General features: G+C 38.0%; 1 protein-coding gene across 1 annotated transcript; it reads left to right on the top strand.

The window, feature by feature from the left end:
* The first annotated feature begins 4,258 nt into the window (after positions 1–4,258).
* On the top strand, positions 4,259–6,765 carry LOC118273652 (juvenile hormone esterase-like). Its single transcript, XM_035590734.2, has 3 exons — positions 4,259–4,563; positions 5,042–6,330; positions 6,572–6,765. The coding sequence occupies exons 1-3, from the start codon at positions 4,378–4,380 to the stop codon at positions 6,732–6,734; spliced, it is 1,638 nt and encodes a 545-aa protein (XP_035446627.2). The 5' UTR covers positions 4,259–4,377; the 3' UTR covers positions 6,735–6,765.
* Positions 6,766–19,644: the final 12,879 nt, after the last annotated feature.

Genomic DNA, 19,644 nt, shown 5'->3' on the forward strand with positions numbered 1-19,644 from the left:
GATTAGTGTACACCATTAATCGATTGTCTGTCTGTTGTATAATAAAAAATCCTAATGTCAACATTTGCTTCTTATAAAGAAAAAAATGCGCGAGTTTCTCATTTCTTTTTTTTACATTTTAAGTTGGTATCGAACTGTCATCTCTTATAACTAAAAGTAACAGCAATTGAACATAAACCCTAACACTTTTACCTACTAACTCTAAAACTAAAACTATAAAACCCAAAAGAGAAAACACCTCAACCTCAGAATAACCCGGGTGCACAACAGCGGAGTATTTTTAATTAAATTGAAACGCAAGCCTCTACTTGTAGAAGATATTATATTTTTAGAGATCCTTAACGACGGGTTGCAACCCCTATTTATAAGGCAAAGAGGTTCGTTTACACCGAAGTGGATAGAAATTAAAACTTGACTAAGAATTACCAAAAGTTAAAGAGGTCTACGATGCAAGTTGCGGATTTTATGAGAACTAGGTAGGTAACTATCTTTCTGCGAGTAGGTACCGTATGTCAATTTATTTCGTTCAGTTTTGATGTCATACCTATATTCTATTTCCGGTATTTTTTAATTAAAGTGATGTTTTTTATTAGTACAATGTCAATTATTTATAATATATCCTAGTTACAAAAATCTTTAATTAGTATTAATGTGACAAAATTAATATATTGTTAATATACGTACAGGCCTGGATTGGTTAGGTAAATACCTACCTACTCTGTTTACATGTAAAAGTGTAGTCTATTTGCAAAAACAAACAATTATTTCAAAGTCCAAAAGGCCGGCAATGCAATAGTAACGCCTCTGGTGTTTCGAGTGTCCATGGGCGGCGGCAATTGCTTACCATTAGGTGATCCGTCTGCTCGTTTACCGACTGCTGATCATGCGAAAGCAAAAGCGCACGAAATTTTGTTGTTTTGTCATTGTGATAAAAATAAAACTAATGAGAATACAAAAAACGTTTCTTTGGGAAAGTTGTTTGTAATCCTAAGTACAATCACGTGTTTAAATATCGTTCACTAATTACCACTCACCCTATAAACAGTTCCGTTTTCCCATATTAATATCACTCCTCACCTAAATATACTCTTCACGGAGACTCACGTTATATTTCCTGCCTCCGCCACCGCACTTCAGGATATTAAGACGTCACCAGTTTATTCTGAACCGTGAGCTCTTGTGAGCTATTTATACATATCCGTTACCTTATTTAAGGTCTAAAAGTGTAAACATGTTTTGGTCTGACAGTTACGGTGATAGTGACTGGATTTTCAAAGATAACTAAGTAAAAATAGACACCTATTTTTATTTCGCTGTGCTATTTTCCTTATCATTCGTTTTTAGATTCCTTTAAGCCTTTAACTGCCATCAGAAAACTATTGAAGGCAAATCCTCCACTAACGTAGGTCACCGGTGACCTACGTGATAGTTAACGTGTTAATAAATAACTATTTCTTTTTTAAATAGGGACCGCCTTCAATTTTCTTTGCCGCCTTAATTATTTTAAGTCAGGTAATGTCTCTAAAATCTTCTTCTATGTCTCAATAATACTATGCTAAAAATCACATCAATTGATTGATGAATTGATTCAGCAAAAAACATAACTTAATAGTCGTAATATCCATATTAATTTCAAGAAAAATACAAAATTTATTTATTCTGTTTTCGGTCCCAGGTCCTGTCCACTAAAACGCGACTCTGACTTAACCATTTCACATCCCAGCGGCGCATAGAGAAAAATCCAATTGAACTAATGCATGTGTCGACAGGTATTACGTACTTACATAACCAATGCAAACATTAAACGAAATGCATTTTACTTATATATCTATCTACATACTTCTAGGTACATCTATCTGCATACTAGTAGCTAAACTCTCGATTTTTTTCACATTTTGGAAAGTGAAACAAAAAATAATACTTTTCAGTTTTAGAGATGTAAATAACGGTGGCCACACCGTGATCGAAATCGATCAGGAGATTCGATTGGGATCGGGTGACAGACTGCGGCTGTTTAATTAAACTAGAAACACTGCAAGGGGAAATTATAATAGTGTGTGCGCAAACACAGGTGCAATCTCTGTTCCCTCACTCTCTGAATCCAACAGGACAGCAGACCGACACGACTGGAAAGAGACGCCGGACTGGTTTACGTGCTTTTCGAGCCACGGGGGTGAAACACCACTGAACCGCTGAACTTTCTGACTCTTTTTTTTGTGAGTGCGTAAAATCTTCCTATGACTTCTTCCGCCTTGGGTGAGGCGGGAGGGAGTGTCAGACTCTTACTGACTAAAAACTACCCCGTCCTTCTGGTGCATTGAGCCGGAGCCCCGGTAACCTTTTAAGTTGTCCGCAGAAACTTTCTGACTCTGGACTGGGCTAGTAATGGTTATTTCCCTCAGAACATACCATAATCACTTTTTGGCCAGCGCAGCAATCGAAAAAATGACTTATGACAGTTCGCACGTTTATAATTGCCTACCTAAAAACTACGAAACAAAACCCACGTACAAATAATTTGTTAACACACAATAAAACTGTCAAGCGAGAGAGCTTTCCATTAATTCCAGACTTCAACCATAGACCAATTAGCTGGCAACACTATAATTCACTCAGGCGACAGTGGCGACCTCTATTGTTGACCAAATACAAAGCCTTAATCTACTTTTAAAATCTAGCAGCACCTAAAGTTCTGAATTAAACCATCCACTACAGAATTATTTTGTTTTAGCGTTTCTGACATACTGTTTAGAAATGTAGTGAATAATTGCTTAAGTTGAAGTGATTATTCAATTTCAAGCATTTATTTCTATGGCAGTTTTGAAAGTTCAAAACAACGTACTTAGGTATGTTATTGTCTAACTAATGGCTTTATTGCCGTACTCAGAGTCATTTAATGATTACTTAAACTATTCCCTAGTAACGATTTTGTATCGAAAACCATTGCTTTTTTTAAGCGGGGAAAATCATCCGATGTCTTCTTCCGTCAGACTCTCACTGACTAACCACCCCGTTCCTACTCCTGCTCCTTAAACCCGGTAGGTAGTCCGCAGATTGCTAAGGGGTGGATTAAGTTATCATTAAACGACTCTGAGTACGGCAGTTAGACTTTAGTTGGCCTTATTTATAGTTTTCTACCAGTGTTTTCGCTCACGATACTAAGGTTAATAATTTCAGTTAAGTGTTTTTCTACACGTTTTCCGTGGCAAATTTATGTTTTCGTGGAAAAAGTCTTAGGTATGCTGAGCCGTTCATTAAAGTAAGTACTTAAAATCTGGCTCGACCGGAGTTATACCACGGCCACACAGAAAACCGAAGTGAAACAACGCTTGCGTTGTGTTTCGTCGTGTAAGTGAGGTTATCGCACGCCCAATTACGCTACTCCCATTGGGGAGATTGCTTCCCAGTCTCCGAATCCCCAATAATCTTCAAATTCCTAATCCCCAAAAGGTTGACGATGCACTTGTATTGTCTCTGGTGTTTCGGATGTCCATGGATACCGCCGAATGCTTATCATCAGTTGATCCGTCTGCTCGTTTACCGGCTTATCTCATAAAAAGGGTATTTTCCCTGTTTATGAGATATGATAATATGAGATATGATATTTTAGAAATGATGACCTCTACAAAATAATCAAAATGTCCTAGCCTATCTTTAGGTACTTATCATTATTTATTATTCAACTAGATAAGATTTCGTTTATATGTAACTAAACATAACATACATAATTATGTATGTGGGACAAGTCATCGGTCTACTTTTTGAAAAATAACCTTAAACATTTTCTTCAAATAACCGATTTTTTATTATTCCGTTACTACTTTGCCTAAGTTCTTGATAATAATAAATAAGGTTTGTATCCGATTAATAAAAAACAAAAATTGATAGTTTTTTAAATTCTCTCCATTAACCATCATTATAACCAGATTCCAAGTACCTACCTTCGAAATGTTGAGGACTACCTAGCGGTTACTGTGGGTCCGGTTCGAAGAACAGGAGAAGGAACAGCCAGTAAGAGTGTCAAACTCTCTCCCTCTCGCCTCACTCAACGCGGGAGAAGTTATTGGATGATTATCCTCCCTTAAAAAAAGTACCTTCAAAATCTATTTAAAATTGCAACCAGTTTAAACCAAAACAATGAATGAATAACAAACGGAGATGATTTCAGTATTCGATAATCTCTTGATTACTTCAAATAACCAAATTGATAAGATTATGTTTACCGTTCAAGGTACAGCAGTATTACTCATTCTTTTTTAATACATAATTATTATAAAACGAAACTTGACATCGAGTAGTTGTACTAGAAAAAAGAAGTGCATCAAAACAGAAGTGAACAAATAAAAATAAACTCTATTCTATTTAAAATAAGGTGTAATGTTCGTGAGTTACAAGTGGTTAGTGCTGTGGACGTTATGGGCTGGTCGGTTTGTTCGTCAGCCCACTCCAGTAAGGAGTCTACATGATGGATCGTTGGTGAGAGGACAGTACTCCGTAGACGGTTCCTATCAACGATACACTGGTATACCATATGCAAGCTCCGAACATAAGTATAGATTTAAGGTAAGGATTGATTTATTATTAACCTAAACTCAAAGCATAAAAGTCATAATTACCTAAGATAATCATACAACCTATGATTTAGTTTTTGGGTATAAGCCGGTAATCGACCTGACGGATCACCTAATGGTAAGCAATCGCTACCGCCCACTGCGGCACACGCCAAACCACATGAAACACTAAAGGCGTTGTAATTGGGCCTCTGGTAATCTCATTCACACAACGCAAGCGTTGTTTTACGTCGGTTTTCTGTAAGGCTGTGGAATCACTGCATTCGAGCCGGCCCTTTCGTGCCAAACCATGGCTTTCCCACACTCACTTAAGAATATAAGCAATCCACAGTTCCATAGCAGGGAAACGAAAATGTTGGCTTCATTACCAAATGGAGTAACAGTCATCAATAAAAACACTAATAAACTGCAAATACTTGATAACCCAAACATCAGATCATCACCAATTAAACCAATAACTACTATTCCAGGCTCCTGGACCTGCTCCTAAATGGGATGGCGTATTCGAAGCTACCAGGGAACATATACGATGCCCACAGACAAACTTCAAATTCCTCCCTCCAGTACTTGGGACCGAAGACTGCCTCACGATCAACGTTTACAGTCCAAACCATGCCTGGGATGGTGCACCACTACCCGTCATGGTCTTCATCCATGGAGGTGGATTCAGAGAGGGATCTGGAGCCTCTCTGCTGTATGGACCCGACTTTTTAGTAGCCAAAGGAGTTGTTCTTGTCACTTTCAACTATAGACTAAACGTCCATGGATTCCTTTGCTTAGGTATCAAGGATGCTCCTGGTAACGCAGGACTTAAAGACCAAGTTGCCGCGCTCAAATGGGTTCAGAAAAACATCCGAGCGTTTGGTGGAAATCCTGACAACGTTACTATATTTGGTGAGAGTGCCGGTGGTGCTTCGGTGTCCTACCATTTACTTTCGCCAATGTCTAAAGGACTGTTTCACAGAGCTATAGCTCAAAGTGGATCCTCTGTATCAGCGTTTGCGAGAAAACGGGATCCATTAGATCAAGCAGTCGCTTTAGTAAAAGCTATGGGTTTGAATATAAATGATCCCCAAAAATTGTATGAAGCTTTCAATAAAATGTCCCTGGATGAGTTAGTTGGTACAGAAATACCGCGAGTGAAAGGAAGATTGCAATTTGCACATCTGCCATTTGTACCGTGCACTGAGCAGCCAATAGGTGGCGTTGAACCGTTTATAACTGATACACCTTTTAATATCTTCTCTAAAGGAGACTATAACAAAGTTCCTGTCATCATAGGCTCCAACAGTGAGGAAGGATATTATTTTGCAAGCCGAGATACTGATACAACTTTGTCGAATCTAAGTTTTGAACGCTCAATAGAACTGTTTGACCTTGAATTCCCATCGAAGGAAAAGAAAAAAGAAGTTGCGAACAATTTGAAGAAGATATATATGGGTGATGAGAAAATTTCGCGGGAGAACATTGTGAAGCTTTCCAGATTCCATGGGGAACCATATTTTAATTTGCCAGAGTATATTGAGACTGATCTCATATTAAAGACGAGTGATAAGCCTGTTTATAAGTATGAGTTTCAGTACAGTGGGAGGAGGAATATTCCAAAATTTGTTGCTGGGTCTACATTCAGGAGTGCTCCAGGGGCTACTCATGCCGATGAGCTGTTCTACATGTTCAGTTTGTTTCCTATACCAATCATGTTTGAGACTGAAATGATCAGGACTATGACCACCTTGTGGACTAATTTTGCCAAATACGGGTGAGTATTATAAAAGAAATTTTATATTTTGGAATAAGCTGGTAAACGAGCATCCTGAATGATGATGTAAGCAATTCCGTCGCCAATGGACTTCCGAAACACAAGTGGTGTTACAATTGCGTTGCCGGCCTTTTTGGGGTAAGGGTTGTTGGGGAATCGGGGATTGATTGAAGGGGAATTGAAACACAACGCAAGCGTTGATGATGCGATGATGGTGTTTTATATCCTTCTTTGTTCACAGGACACCTACACCAGAAGGTAGTGAGTTCAACTGGCCTCCTACTTCCCTGGCCTTGCCAACAAGACTGAACATCAATGACCAGCTCTCCATAGTCCGTAATCCTCCAATTACGGAAACTGTGCAGTATTGGAAGCAGTTGTATGATCAATATCGTGCTTCATAGCTCAGTAGTAATTATAGAGTAGTAGTTTAATTTGTAAAAATCACGGTTAGACATTCACGTAATGAGGTGGTTAAAAGTCTTAAAGTTTTGTCCCTTGTGATAAAACTAAGTAGAGTTTTCTATTAATTTATGTGAGTAAAATAAGATAGAGTTTTGTGAATTTTTATTTTGCGGTTTCTCTGTCTCACGATAGTTATTGTAAAAATAGTTTACTGTTGTGATAGGAATGCTATACGTGGTTAAAAGTATTAAAGTTTTTCTATTGTACAAGAGTTAAGTTAGACTAATTTTTATTGACAAAAATTAAAATACTGAATTGAGCTTCAGCGTACATTTTTATTTCGAAGAAATTGTATCTTATAGGCAGTATGTCAGAAATTTAAAACGGATTCTCATGCGCCGTCAGGCACAAGCCGTCTGCAGCATTGGAGTTTGGCCAACCGCAAATCTGATAATGAATACCACTGATTGCGATACGTTGAAACATTCGCATGAAACACTTGATCTATTTCCTGCACCTATGTAAGTGGGGTGTGAAAAAATGTGAAGGTAACATAAATACTGTTTTGCATCAATCGTAGAACGGTTGTTAGTACTGTAGAAATTTAAGAGCTTACCTTACTACAAGCGGGCCGTAACCACGGCAGAATGCCGTCGGCACCGTTGGCGTCCGTGGCTGCCGCGATCTTAAACTGCATCCATTGCGCCATACAGCTGCAAACTGTCGGACGCCATAACAGCAATTTCGCTGCACCTATGTCAACTGATGTCATGACGAAATCTTCAAAGTTGAATTGTAAACAATAAACAAAGTCTAATTCAACGACGCGCGTCGTTTCTGAGTTTTCTCTGCCCTTGGCAACATTCTGATCGTACCAAGGCTCAAGGTTGTCAACCGTTCTTTCTAAAGTTATGCAGTTTTTGTCTAGATGTGTCAGTAATCTAATATAATTCTCCCGCCCTAAGGGGGAGCGGAGATGACGTCCTATTCCTATTACTTAACAAACGTTTTCAAGCAGATATTGGAGTACAGTTTAAATTTTCGTGTTCATTTGACAATTTCTACTTGTCCATGTTAACAATTTTAATACAACCAGAATCGTGTATATGATGTATACCTACAAACTTCTGTTCAACCACCTCACTTGCAACCACTTCACCAACATGGCAAAAACAAATGATGATTACACTCCCCAAAGCCGCGGTATCGTTATCAGCAATTAAGGTGAAAGAAAATATAACGTCAGTATGGAATGGAATCCCATCTCACTCCCTGAAGCAACTTGATCCCTTGGAAAATGTTTTCAGTGGAAATTAATTTGATCCAAAATAAGGTCTGGCCCCAACTCCGGTAAACTGTCAAAATTGATGGTCGGGATTGACATCGGATTTAGAACTTTAATTGAATCACTTTGTTAGTAGGACTTGGTACTATTTATTTATAAGGATCTTTTTTCAATGCAATGACTGCCGTTTGGCTTTTTTTAACTGACTTTCTTGGTTTTTTGATGCCGTGTTTTAATGCCTATATTTTGTGGAAAGATGTTATTGTTGTGGTTTATTTATTTGATTAAATTATCAATCTATATGTGTGTAAATCGCTTTATGGCAATAGGCTCACCTCAGTTACACGGGATTTATAACACGACAAGTCGAAGTTACTTTGTTTCTTCTACCTCTGTCTACTAATTTTAGTATTATATGGCGTGTATTATGTAGTCTTATGTAAGAAATATCATATCATTAAATCTCTGTTTTATTTACTTATTTATTTCTCTGCCATTTATTCTAGGACAAACCACAAAGTTTAAGTAAATAAGTTTCAAATTAAATCACACTTTAAAAATAAAAGACATAATAATAAACATAAAAACAAACCAACTTTCATTTGTTTTAATAAGAAAACGCTCACGAAAGTACACTCAGAATACTTTATTACCGTGCCATTATCTTTTACAACTAGCACAAAAAGGATGGGATACGTACGTAGTGAAGTGACTGGCGTATGTGTAGAATGGCGTATGGCGTAGCGTATCTTGGCGTAGTCGTATGTCGGCGTAATGTGTGTATGAGGAAAAAAACGCAAGTGCCAGTCATCCCCTAAAGCTGTGAGAGTAAATAGCTAAGAGAGTAAATTAGGGATAACGTACTTCAATTTACTCTTACGGGAACGTTTGTGGGGTTTTTCTTGGGGTATGAGATACTTTGTTGTAGTAAGGTGTTTAGAAAGAGGTTGAAAAGGTTCGTTTACCGATTGTAGATATCTTTGAAGTTTCTGCCTGCTACAAAAATGTAAACAATTTTCTCCATTCGATGCCTAATTAGGATTTTGGAAATACGGGCACCTTGTTTACTCCCACACAAAACAGATTGAACGCATCGCAGGAACTTGCGATGCGAATTTTGCGATAAATTTAGGGCTGCACACTAATTACGCCGACTAAATTATCGCATAAATTCTTTGACTTCTTGCTTTTGTGGGAGTTATGGGTAAGTAATCGTTAATTTCTTATTTCAAATCGAGTTAAGATTTTTATGAATTTTGAATATTATGAATTTTGAATTAATTGATTAGAATTGTCACAATATTAAGGCAGTTATTACCGGCAACGATGAACGAGTAACGAGTAGAGCTAGAACTAGTTTCGAGTGAAAACAAAAACAAACAAGTGAAGCGAGCCCTCGCCGGCAGTGTGAACAGTGATCAATTATTTGTATATGCATTCTTTTGTTTACACGGAAAGTATATCTATGTACGTTTCTTGAGCGAGTAATTGCCGTACCAAGTCGTTTTTGGTAAAACATATTTAATCGATCAAGTGGTCTTAGTTATTTTGTATATGACATGGAATCTATTTATAAACAACTAGCAAACCCGGCGAATTCCGTTTCGCCACCAAGTGATTTCCCTGTTTTGATGTATTTTATGGGTATTTTTCCTAAATTTTCTTTACTATAAACCTACCTTTAAGATGTAATTATAGCGTCAGGAAGGAAAACCCGACTTATTTTTATATTATAAATAATATATTCAGTACAAAAACTATAAATTAACGAAAAATAACAACGAACTAACATCGTACAGACAACTACCATTACCTAAATAACTCTTTGTCCTAGAAAATTGGAAAACTTTACCCCATTTTTCATCCCCACTACTATCCATTGTTCTAACAGTCCAACACGCATGTTATGAAAATCTCAAACATGAGCACTTGAACACAAAACTCGAATCAAACTTCTCTCATTAAAAACTAATTAGCAAAGTGTTCGGTTGTGAACATCTGTGGCGTAAATTAATCAATTGATCAGCTGTTGTGCACTGCTTGTTATATTATTATTATATTGGACAGTTAACTTTATTTAGGAAATTATTAAACGGTGTTATTTAACTTGTTTGTTTGTTGGTCTTAGTAATTGGAATTCCTCCCCTTCCTGACGACAGATTGATCTGATGTCTCACACTCTGAATCTTAATAACCTTACAATATATTATAATCAGATTGTTTCCTCAATACAGCATTTAAAACCGTTTAACATAATTTTTTCGTAGTACTTGTTTTTCAATAATTGGGTTCGGATTTAAAATAGTTGCGTCACATGTGAACAGCTTTTTTACATTAGTGAAATAATGGATAAAGTTATGTTACTGGCGTAGTATTTCGTAGTACGGCGTAGAGAAATATAGTAATCCAGATCATAATCTACCTCTGTTCTAAATTTCATCCCAATCCCTTCAGTTCCAAAGTACCTTCCTGGTTTATTTCATAAATAATGACTTTAACTTTGATTTTGACGTGATTGAGTAACAATCATACACACAAACACATAACGACACAAATTTTTTGCATATACTTCTCATTACGTAAAACTTGTAATTAGTCCAGTGTATATTTTCATAAACGCATCACATTTTGAAACTACATTTACTCGTAGGAAATTCCCCAGCCACTAAACACATTGTTTACCATTACTGCATCCAACATTATGTACCTTCAGTTTAGCCGTCCATATTCTAGATTCTAGGTATATGCTATATGCAATCATGTTTCACGCTAATGCACTAAGCTGATACATGGAGTGCTTATCGGGTGTTATGACGTCGCTTGGCGATACATTGTAATGGTGTCCTGATGTTTGGTGACGTGTAATCTCGGTTAGTTATTGTCCCATCGGTTTATGGTTTGAAATATTGGTATTTGATGGTTGTAATACATGTCACAAATAAGAATAAAACTCTTGTAAGGCACTAAAAATCAATGGTGTGTAATGTTTCAAAAATATTTTATAGTATAACGACCAGACGGATCACCTGACGGTAAGCAATCGCCAGTTGCCCATGGACCGGGCGTCGGGAATGGCGTGACGATCTCGGGCCATAGTGGTTTCGGACGGCGAGCAAGTGTAACCCGCCGCCCGATCAGAAATAGATCCGTGCGTACGGCACGATTCGCCCGTGCCTCTAAGAGCCAGACCATCAGTAATGGGCCCCAGTAGGGTGATGCCGCACGAAGCTGCGGAAGCAACGTAACAGGTTACCGGGGTTCCGGCTCACAGCAGGAAAAGGAACGGGGTGGTTCACGCCAGTAAGAGTCTGACACTACCTCTCGCCTCACTCAAGGCAAGGAGAAGTCATTGGATGACTATACCCTCAAAAATATTATTTAAAAAATAAACCGTAAAATGTAAAACACAAAAACTCGAACGCAACAAAGGATCAACATAGACTGGTTAGATCGCGAGATCATTATAAGTTTAAGAGGTTGTTATTCGAAAAGTTAAACTGGTAGGCTGTAGAGTAGACTGGTAGATTTTGTAATTACAGCCTAATAGGCCGGTGTAGCTGAAAATTGTATACATTTTACATTGTTTGTTGTTAAGTTTGTAGTACTTTGAAGCAATGTATACTCTTTTTTGATCGATTTGTTCTCGATCTGAGTGAATTTTTAAAGTATAACTTGTTATGACACGTCAAAAGCGTAGATGGTACACGGAGTGAGCTGCGGACAACGTAAAAGGTTACCGGGGTTCCGGCTCAAAGCAGGAGAAGGAACGGGGTGGTTTTTAGTCAGTAAGAGTCTGACACTCCTTCCCGCCTCACCCAAGGCGGGAGAAGTCATTGGATGATTTTCCCCCCTCCAAAAAAAAGGTGGTACACGGAGTGCAATGTAAGTGAAGGTCAGGTTGCCGTTGGTAAGTTTCGAACCCGCACTCTCATGCATAAGAAGCGGGCGTCTTAAACCACCGGGCCACCACGACATGACATCTAAAATTATACAGAGTGTTTATTATATAGACAGGTAACACACACAGCAATGACGAACACATTTGTTATAGCCATTAATATGTGGAAGGGTCTCCTCAACCGACTATTTTCTTTGAAACTCGGCTTATTTTTGTACATGTAACACCATAATAAACCCTGCTCCCATTTACTTCCCGTTTAGCCGGCATTATCGCCGCGACCCAACCCTAAGGCGTCCGCTGATTTACAAAATGAATACCATTGTTAGGGCTGGTAACATAATATTTTACCATAGGGTTGTCAAATTAACAAAATTCACAAAATTCACCATTGTTCGAGCGTGCCATTGTTAAAAGCATCACGATATTTGGAAGGTTTTCAGTCAAAAGTGGGATATTGTGATGTTTTGCTGATATTTTTTCGTTTCTAAAGTAATTTTGTGTATGAATGGGTTGCGAAAGGGTCGGTCATCGTGATCCGTATTCAAGTAAAAATGTTTGGAAAAAGAAATGGGAGTGAATGCGAGAGGGGAAAATCTTCGGGTAATAATTATAATGAGCCTCATTGGGATTGACCTGTTGGTGTAGTGGATATAAGGATGGCTCTTTTGCGTTTTGCTGGATAAGGTTTTCATATCCATTTATATTTGATTGTGTTTCTCGTATTTAAAACTGTCATGACTTATACTTCCTGAACCTATTTGTGATTAGACTGATGGATAATTCAATTTGACGTTTCAAAAGTTCTTAATTAAGGATTAATTGAAATAAATGCTTTGACTTTGACTTTGACATGTTACACAACAGTCAGTCACTCAAGCATTGTGTGGTAAATAAGGTTACCACACCACCATACGGTTGGAACACCTTTGACACACACACACACACATGCTCACACTTAGTCTGAATATTCCACTCGTGTAACTCTCATCTATACGTGAGTAAAACTGTGGAAGTGTTAATTCTGTGCATTGAAAATAATATAAAAAAACATAGTACTACATAGTGTTACTAGAAACGAGACCCAGAAATGTGATTTAAAAAAAAATTTTTCGAGATGAAATTTAGAACCGGGTTTTTAAGGGAGGCAAAATCATCCAATGTCTTCTCCTACCTTTCGTGAGGCCAGAGGGAGTGCCAGACTCTTACTGACTAAAAACCACCCCGTTCCTACTCCTGTTTTTCGAGCCGGAGCCACGGTAAACCCGCTAGGTAGTCCGCAGCGGTAGTCATTGGAACAGGGGTAGATTATGGGTCTGAAATAACACATAGGACACTTTTTATCCCACGGGACCTCAGGCGAAGCCAGTGGTAGAAGCTAGTTGGTAATAAACTTGCTCCTATAACGTGAGCCTATTAAAGCCATTAGCAAAAAACATGGGCTCTTCACAAAATTGTTTCACCAAAAAACAACTGAATATCGGGAACTTTGTAAACGTTTAAGTGGCAAAAAGTGTTCGAAACAAAATTAACTAGTTTAATTCCCTTCTGCCGATCTCTGATTATGCCTTTCAATACTTATTTTCTTCTTCTTTCGAAAAGTTTTTTACGTAACTAAGAAAGTTGTGAGGCTTAAGCGTTTATTGTCTAGGGCGTTTTTTCATACAAACTAGAAACTCGTTGTTTAATATTATGTAATAAAGTTATTTATAGAAATGAATAAGTCGATTTTCATTAAACTTATAGTAGGTATATATAAATACGTAATGTACCTATTATGGTCTAGATAGTTCGTTAAAGACTTTTATGAGAGAGGGGAAAATAAGAGTTCTTTTAAAATACACACACACACAGAAAGAGAATGAGAGAGAGTGTGTGATTTTAGACAAAGTCAAAGAGAAAAAGAAAGAGAAAAGAAAGAGAAAGAGAAATCAAAGAAAGGAGAAAGAGAGTGAAATTGAGAAAGAAGTGGGAGTGGGAGTAAGAGTGAGAGAAAGAAATAGAGAGAGAGAGTGGAGGAGTGGGAGCTTTAAGTTTCAATGTAAACTCCAACCACGTTGGTTACGTGGTTCGCCGCTTATAGTACAAAGTACATACATATTATTATGTATACCGTATTTATTTCAAAAACATTTTCTACTATTCTGACCGTGTCATATATACTGCGTATGTATAAATAGGTACCAAGTCATGTTACAATCAGTTTATCCATTTCCACAACCAAAAAAAAATAAGTGTGTATGAAAACCCATGTCGTGTAGACGTTCCTAAGTAATGTTTTACTAAGTTACGTCTCTTTGTTAAGCTGGACTTTGCTGTGCCTCGATATTTATAGGCCGGATTACTTACAAAACGGTATCTTGTAGTGTAAGCAGAAAAAAAGGTTTAATTTATAGTCTAGTCTTTATTAAGGATATTGTATTGTAATTTGCTTTAGTTTTATTGTAGGGAGTTTTTCTAGATGTTCTAAGTTATAACATAATTATAATATCCTTCTGGGTTTAAAAGGTTTAGGTTTATTAGTTGCTTGCTTCTGTCCAGTTTCTGTCGAATATGTTGTTAAAATAGTGAAATCCATTTTTAATACTGCAACGGTGCAATGTAACCCCTTTTATTCCCGAAGGGATAGGCAGATGTGCACATTATGGCATTTAATGTCCCTGTACAATGTACAGCCACTTTTCACCGTTTGTGTTATAAGTCCCATGTAATAGAGAGGTGAGCCTATTGCCATAATTGTATTGGGCACAATTCCAGTCTCGGTTTACAACTGAGAAATCTCGAATATACCTAAAAAAGTCCAGTACCAGCCCAACCCGGAAACGAACCTAAGACCACTTTGTCCGGCAGTCGCACTTGCGACTCAACCACGAGGCAATTTTATTTAAAGTCTAGATATTTTTTTAATAAATCGTCAGTTGCCAATCTTATCAAAACAAAAAAAATCGGTGGCTAACAAAATTGATAGCTAAAATGAATCACAAAAGAGTATATACGTCATCATAATCATTCTGTGTCATAATCTCTATAAAAAATGGATGAATAGTTCGACAGACCATTAAAATTTGAGGTCTTTAATTTGAGACCCTAAATTGCTTAAAACCTAAAGGGGATTTAACTTGATAAAAGATGAAAGTGAAATTATGGTTGAAAGTTGATTACATTTTCTCTTTTCTATCAAATTTTCTTCAAAGATTAGGGGACCGCGCAGGAGTGTGATGAAAAAATTAAATTAACTTGTTGTAACCTTTTTTTTTATTATGTTTTAGTTTTCATTTTTTGGGACTGCAGTGATATTGAATATGTGACTGTGCTGTTGGTGTGCTTATTGTTAAATAAGTGATGGGTATTTAGGCAATGGTGTATTTTTATGTATCACTTTGCACCAGTAATGTTATAATATATTCTATGTAATTAATAGATAGTACGCCTATCACCAACTTCGTGCTTATTCGATTCCAAACTTCGCGATTGTGACTTCAAGATTGTGCCGCAATTCCAGACAAATTTTCCCGAACCGGGAATCAAACCCGAGACCCTTTGCTTGACAGTCGCACTTGCTGCCACTCGACCAACGAGGCAGTTTAAATCTAGCTGCTACTAAAATATTTACTCAAAAATAATAATAGTAACATTCCTTTTTACCGACTTCAAAAAAGATGAATGTTTGATTTTTATATTACATTTTAAATAATAACAGTAACGTTCATTTTAACCGACTTCAAAAAAGATGGAGGCACTATGTTCAAATGTTTGTTTTATATTACATTTTCAATTTCAACACATCTCAATCAAATTCGCATACAATTTTGGGCCAATGCAGTAGGGTGTCGACAAATTTTGTGCAAATTACCGGGCAAGGGTGACCATCATTCTTGTTTAGCGAGCGACAACCGGATTTGTTTGGTAAATACAAATTATGTTTGTTCGAATGAATTTTTGTTCACATGTCAAAATAATTTGGTGGTTTGATGTTTCATGGGTGTGATTCATGTGTAATTTGGTTGAAAGGTTTTGTTTGTTTGTTTATTATGTGTCTGTAACTGTCTGTCAGATAAAATAATAGATTAGACTGAAACTGGCCAGTAGCGCTACTATTCAACTGCCTCGTTGGTCGAATGGATGGATGGTTCGATTCTCGGGTCGGGCAAAGAATTGCTGGGCTTTATTCGGCTTTTCGAAAACTTCTCAGTAGTAGCACGGAGTCTGGAATTGTGCCCAGTATAGGCAGTATAAGTCTCACCACCTATTACATGGGCTTATAATACAAATGGTGAAAAGTGGGTGTACATTGTACAGTGGCATTATGTGCGGTAACGTGCACCTTTGCCTACCCTTTCGGGGATAAAAGGGCGTGACGATATATTTTTTTTAATTATGGCAACGTAAGCTAACTTCATTCAAGATCGTATAAATACACACATAATCTACCTATAATAATACTTATACCTTGAATATACCTAATTAAATGTAACAATATAAGTGAATACAAGCGACACCACATGACAGAACTAGTTTCAGACAAAACCATAACTCCACACACAAACGTGTTCCCGACTTTCTATACGAATAAACTCATCTCACATGAACTTTGTAAAACAAATATTGTAACCAACAGCACCTCAAGTTACCCTGTACTTTCGAATTCAATTTCGAACTTTAACATTACAGGTGTAAGGTTGAAAATCCATTAAAGTGATTTGATAGAATGGGGTAGCTTGATGTCTGTACGGATAGGCCATGAAGACAAATAGAGGGTGTCAGTGAGACTCGCGTCAACGGCTTTTATTCCCGATCTGTGATTTTCATATAAACATGGTTTATTACAAATTGTCACTGAATGGTCTTGTTGAATTTTCATAGCTATTTATTATCAATGGGCAGCCTGTGGGAGTTCACTGCAGCTGTTTATGTACGTATTGCACACTCCACATTAAAATAAATGGGGGTTATTAAAGAAAGCTGCTTCTCGGTCTCATAAATTGAAATATAATTAAATATAAGGTTATCTTACCCTTAAGGTTAAAGGTTACATTTCAGCGTGACCATACAGACACAGAGTCGCCGCACCATACTGCAACAGTATGAAAATTGACCTCAAGTGATTTTTGATGATTTCTAGTGTGGGTGTGCCATGCTTCGACACGAATGGCCTGGCTCGACCGTAGTGACACCACGGCCTAACAGAATACAGACGTGACATAACGCTTGCGTTGTCTCACGTCGGATTAATGTGAGGTTACCGGAGGTTGTCGGATTGATGTAAGTGAGGTTACCAGAGGCCCAGTTACCCCTCTTCTTAATCCCCGATACCCCAACAACCCTTGAATTCCTAACCCCCAAAAGGCCGGCAACGCACTTGTAACACTGGTGTTTCGGGTGTCCATGGGCGGCGGCGATTGCTTACTATCAGGTGATCCGTCTGCTTGTTTACCGGCTTATACCACAAAAAATGCATTTCTTTCAACATCACGCTTTTTCCCCCAAGGGATAGGCAGAGGTGCACATTACCGCACGTAATGCCGCTATACAATGTACACCCACTTTTCACCATTTGTGCTATAAGTCCCATGTAATATAAATGAGCCTATTTCATTAATATCTTTCATAGATCAATATTAACTTCTTGCCACCAACTATTCCTAACAAAACCTATAGAATTTCTTGTGACTCCGGAACCGCGTGTTCCGTACAAAAACCCGACATTATTGTACAATTTGACGTATCGTCCGGACATTAGGCAGCGCCTGAGGCTGATATTGAGGAGCTCATCCATCATAGGGTTTGGATGCATCCAATATTGGGAGATATCTTTACGGTTATCCGATGTAATTGATTGGGGTAAGTAGTTTTGTAGTTATACGGTTAGTTTGCTTGATTGGGACATTGGCATTTTAATTTGTTTGTGATTAAGATTGATTGCTATTTTGGTCAATTTTAATGATCTTGAATTTGATTAAATTGAGGTAGATATATTTTTTTAAACAAATTTAAAGATCCGTCTTGCAAAAATGATCTATGTAAAGGTTTGACATAGTGTTTTACTTGCATTGGGTTTGATTCCTAGGTCATCTAGGGATCATACCTAGGACAATTGAGTTTTTAGCTTCAAAATTATTCATAGCAAGGACGATGGTAAAATTAGTAACATATTTAAATAAAGTTTCATAAGGCGAAAATCTCTTAAGTTTACCTTTGCTGGACCCAATAATCGAACCCTGTGTCCTACTCCTGCTTGTCGAGTCGGAGCCCCGGGTAAACCCGCTAGGTAGTCCGCAGCTCCGGATCAAGCATCAGCCCTACTGGGCCCCATCTGTGGTGGTCTGATGGCTCTTTGAGGCGCGCGCGGAACGCAACACACCGCACGCACGGGTCTGGTTCTGGTCGGGCGGCGAGCTACCCTTGCTTGCCTCCGCAGACCCGCACTTACGGTGGCCGGAGATCGTCACGCGATCCCCGACGCCCGGAGTGTCTTTCGCGTCGGCTGGGGGATCATAGTATTGGGTTTGATTCCCAGATCATCCAGATTATAACTAAAACATTTAACACATCATGGTAAAATTCCTAGCATATTTGAATAGCAAAAATTACAAAAGTAATAAAGTTACATGAATCAAAAAAAAATCTAAATTCTCTTAAAATTACCTTTGCTTGAGCCAATAATCGAACCCTGAATACGTGTGCTACCTCCACCTACTATGTACATTACAGGTTATGGCCCTGACACCTGAAACTAATTAAATACACAGCTGAAAGACAAAGCAACAAAATTCAAATGAAGATAATAATAAATTGTTTAATTAAGTTAAATAATTACGTTTCATATTCAGTATTCTCACAATTTATAATTTTGATACGAAATAAAATAAGTAGATTGCCTTCAATGAAGATTTCTTTGGAAACAGGTAGTAGCACGGAGTCTGGAATGTGCCCGGATATGGCAATAGGTTCACCCCCTATTACATAGGACTTAAAATACAAATGGTGAAAAGTGAATGTACATTGTATAGCGGCATTACGTGTCGTAATGTGCGCCTCTGCCTACCCCTACGGGGATAAAAGGCGTGACGTTGCATAATGCTATGGTATTGGTAATATTAGTCAAGCGATAATATTAACAGTAATAGTAGACTTCGGTAATGTTCACAATACATCACCGTATATTTCCAAAGCTATCGACTTGCCTTCCGTATTTTCCTGTCATTCTCGTCGCGAGCGTAATTTATTTGAACAAATAAATTGTTCGCAAACAAGACAACTATAACTTTCGAGTTATTTATTTACTCATCTATCTTAACTTTGAGTTATTTCGGAGTTTGTTTTGAGAATGTCGTGGTGGTCCGGAGGTTTAAGATGCTGGCTTCTCTTGCACGAGCGTGTAATTGGGCCGACAGCTCACCTGATAGTAAGCAACCGCCGCCACCCATGGACGCCTGAAACCCCAGAGGCGTTACAAGTGCGTTGCCGTGCTTTTGGGGGTTAGGAATTTAAGGGTTGTTGGGAAATCAGGGATTGGGAAGATTGGGAAAGGGGTAATTGGGTCTCCGGTAACCTCACTCACACAACGCAAGCATTGTTTCACGTCGGTTTTCTGTGAGGCCGTGGTATCACTCCGGTCGAGCCGACCCATTCGTGCCGAAGCATGGCTCTCTTACACTTAATTAAAGTTATATATAGAATGTAACAATTGACTAAACGTACCACTATAATTCCTATATTAATGTGA

The sequence above is a fragment of the Spodoptera frugiperda genome, chromosome 1, assembly GCF_023101765.2.
Source record: "Spodoptera frugiperda isolate SF20-4 chromosome 1, AGI-APGP_CSIRO_Sfru_2.0, whole genome shotgun sequence".
Classification (NCBI taxonomy): domain Eukaryota; kingdom Metazoa; phylum Arthropoda; class Insecta; order Lepidoptera; family Noctuidae; genus Spodoptera; species Spodoptera frugiperda.

Bases quoted from the DNA above. Each gene is read 5' to 3' on its own strand.
- LOC118273652 (XM_035590734.2), top strand. From the start codon at position 4,378: ATGTTCGTGAGTTACAAGTGGTTAGTGCTGTGGACGTTATGGGCTGGT. The intron at 4,564-5,041 runs GTAAGGATTGAT...CTACTATTCCAG, and splicing joins AACATAAGTATAGATTTAAG to GCTCCTGGACCTGCTCCTAA. The intron at 6,331-6,571 runs GTGAGTATTATA...CTTTGTTCACAG, and splicing joins ACTAATTTTGCCAAATACGG to GACACCTACACCAGAAGGTA.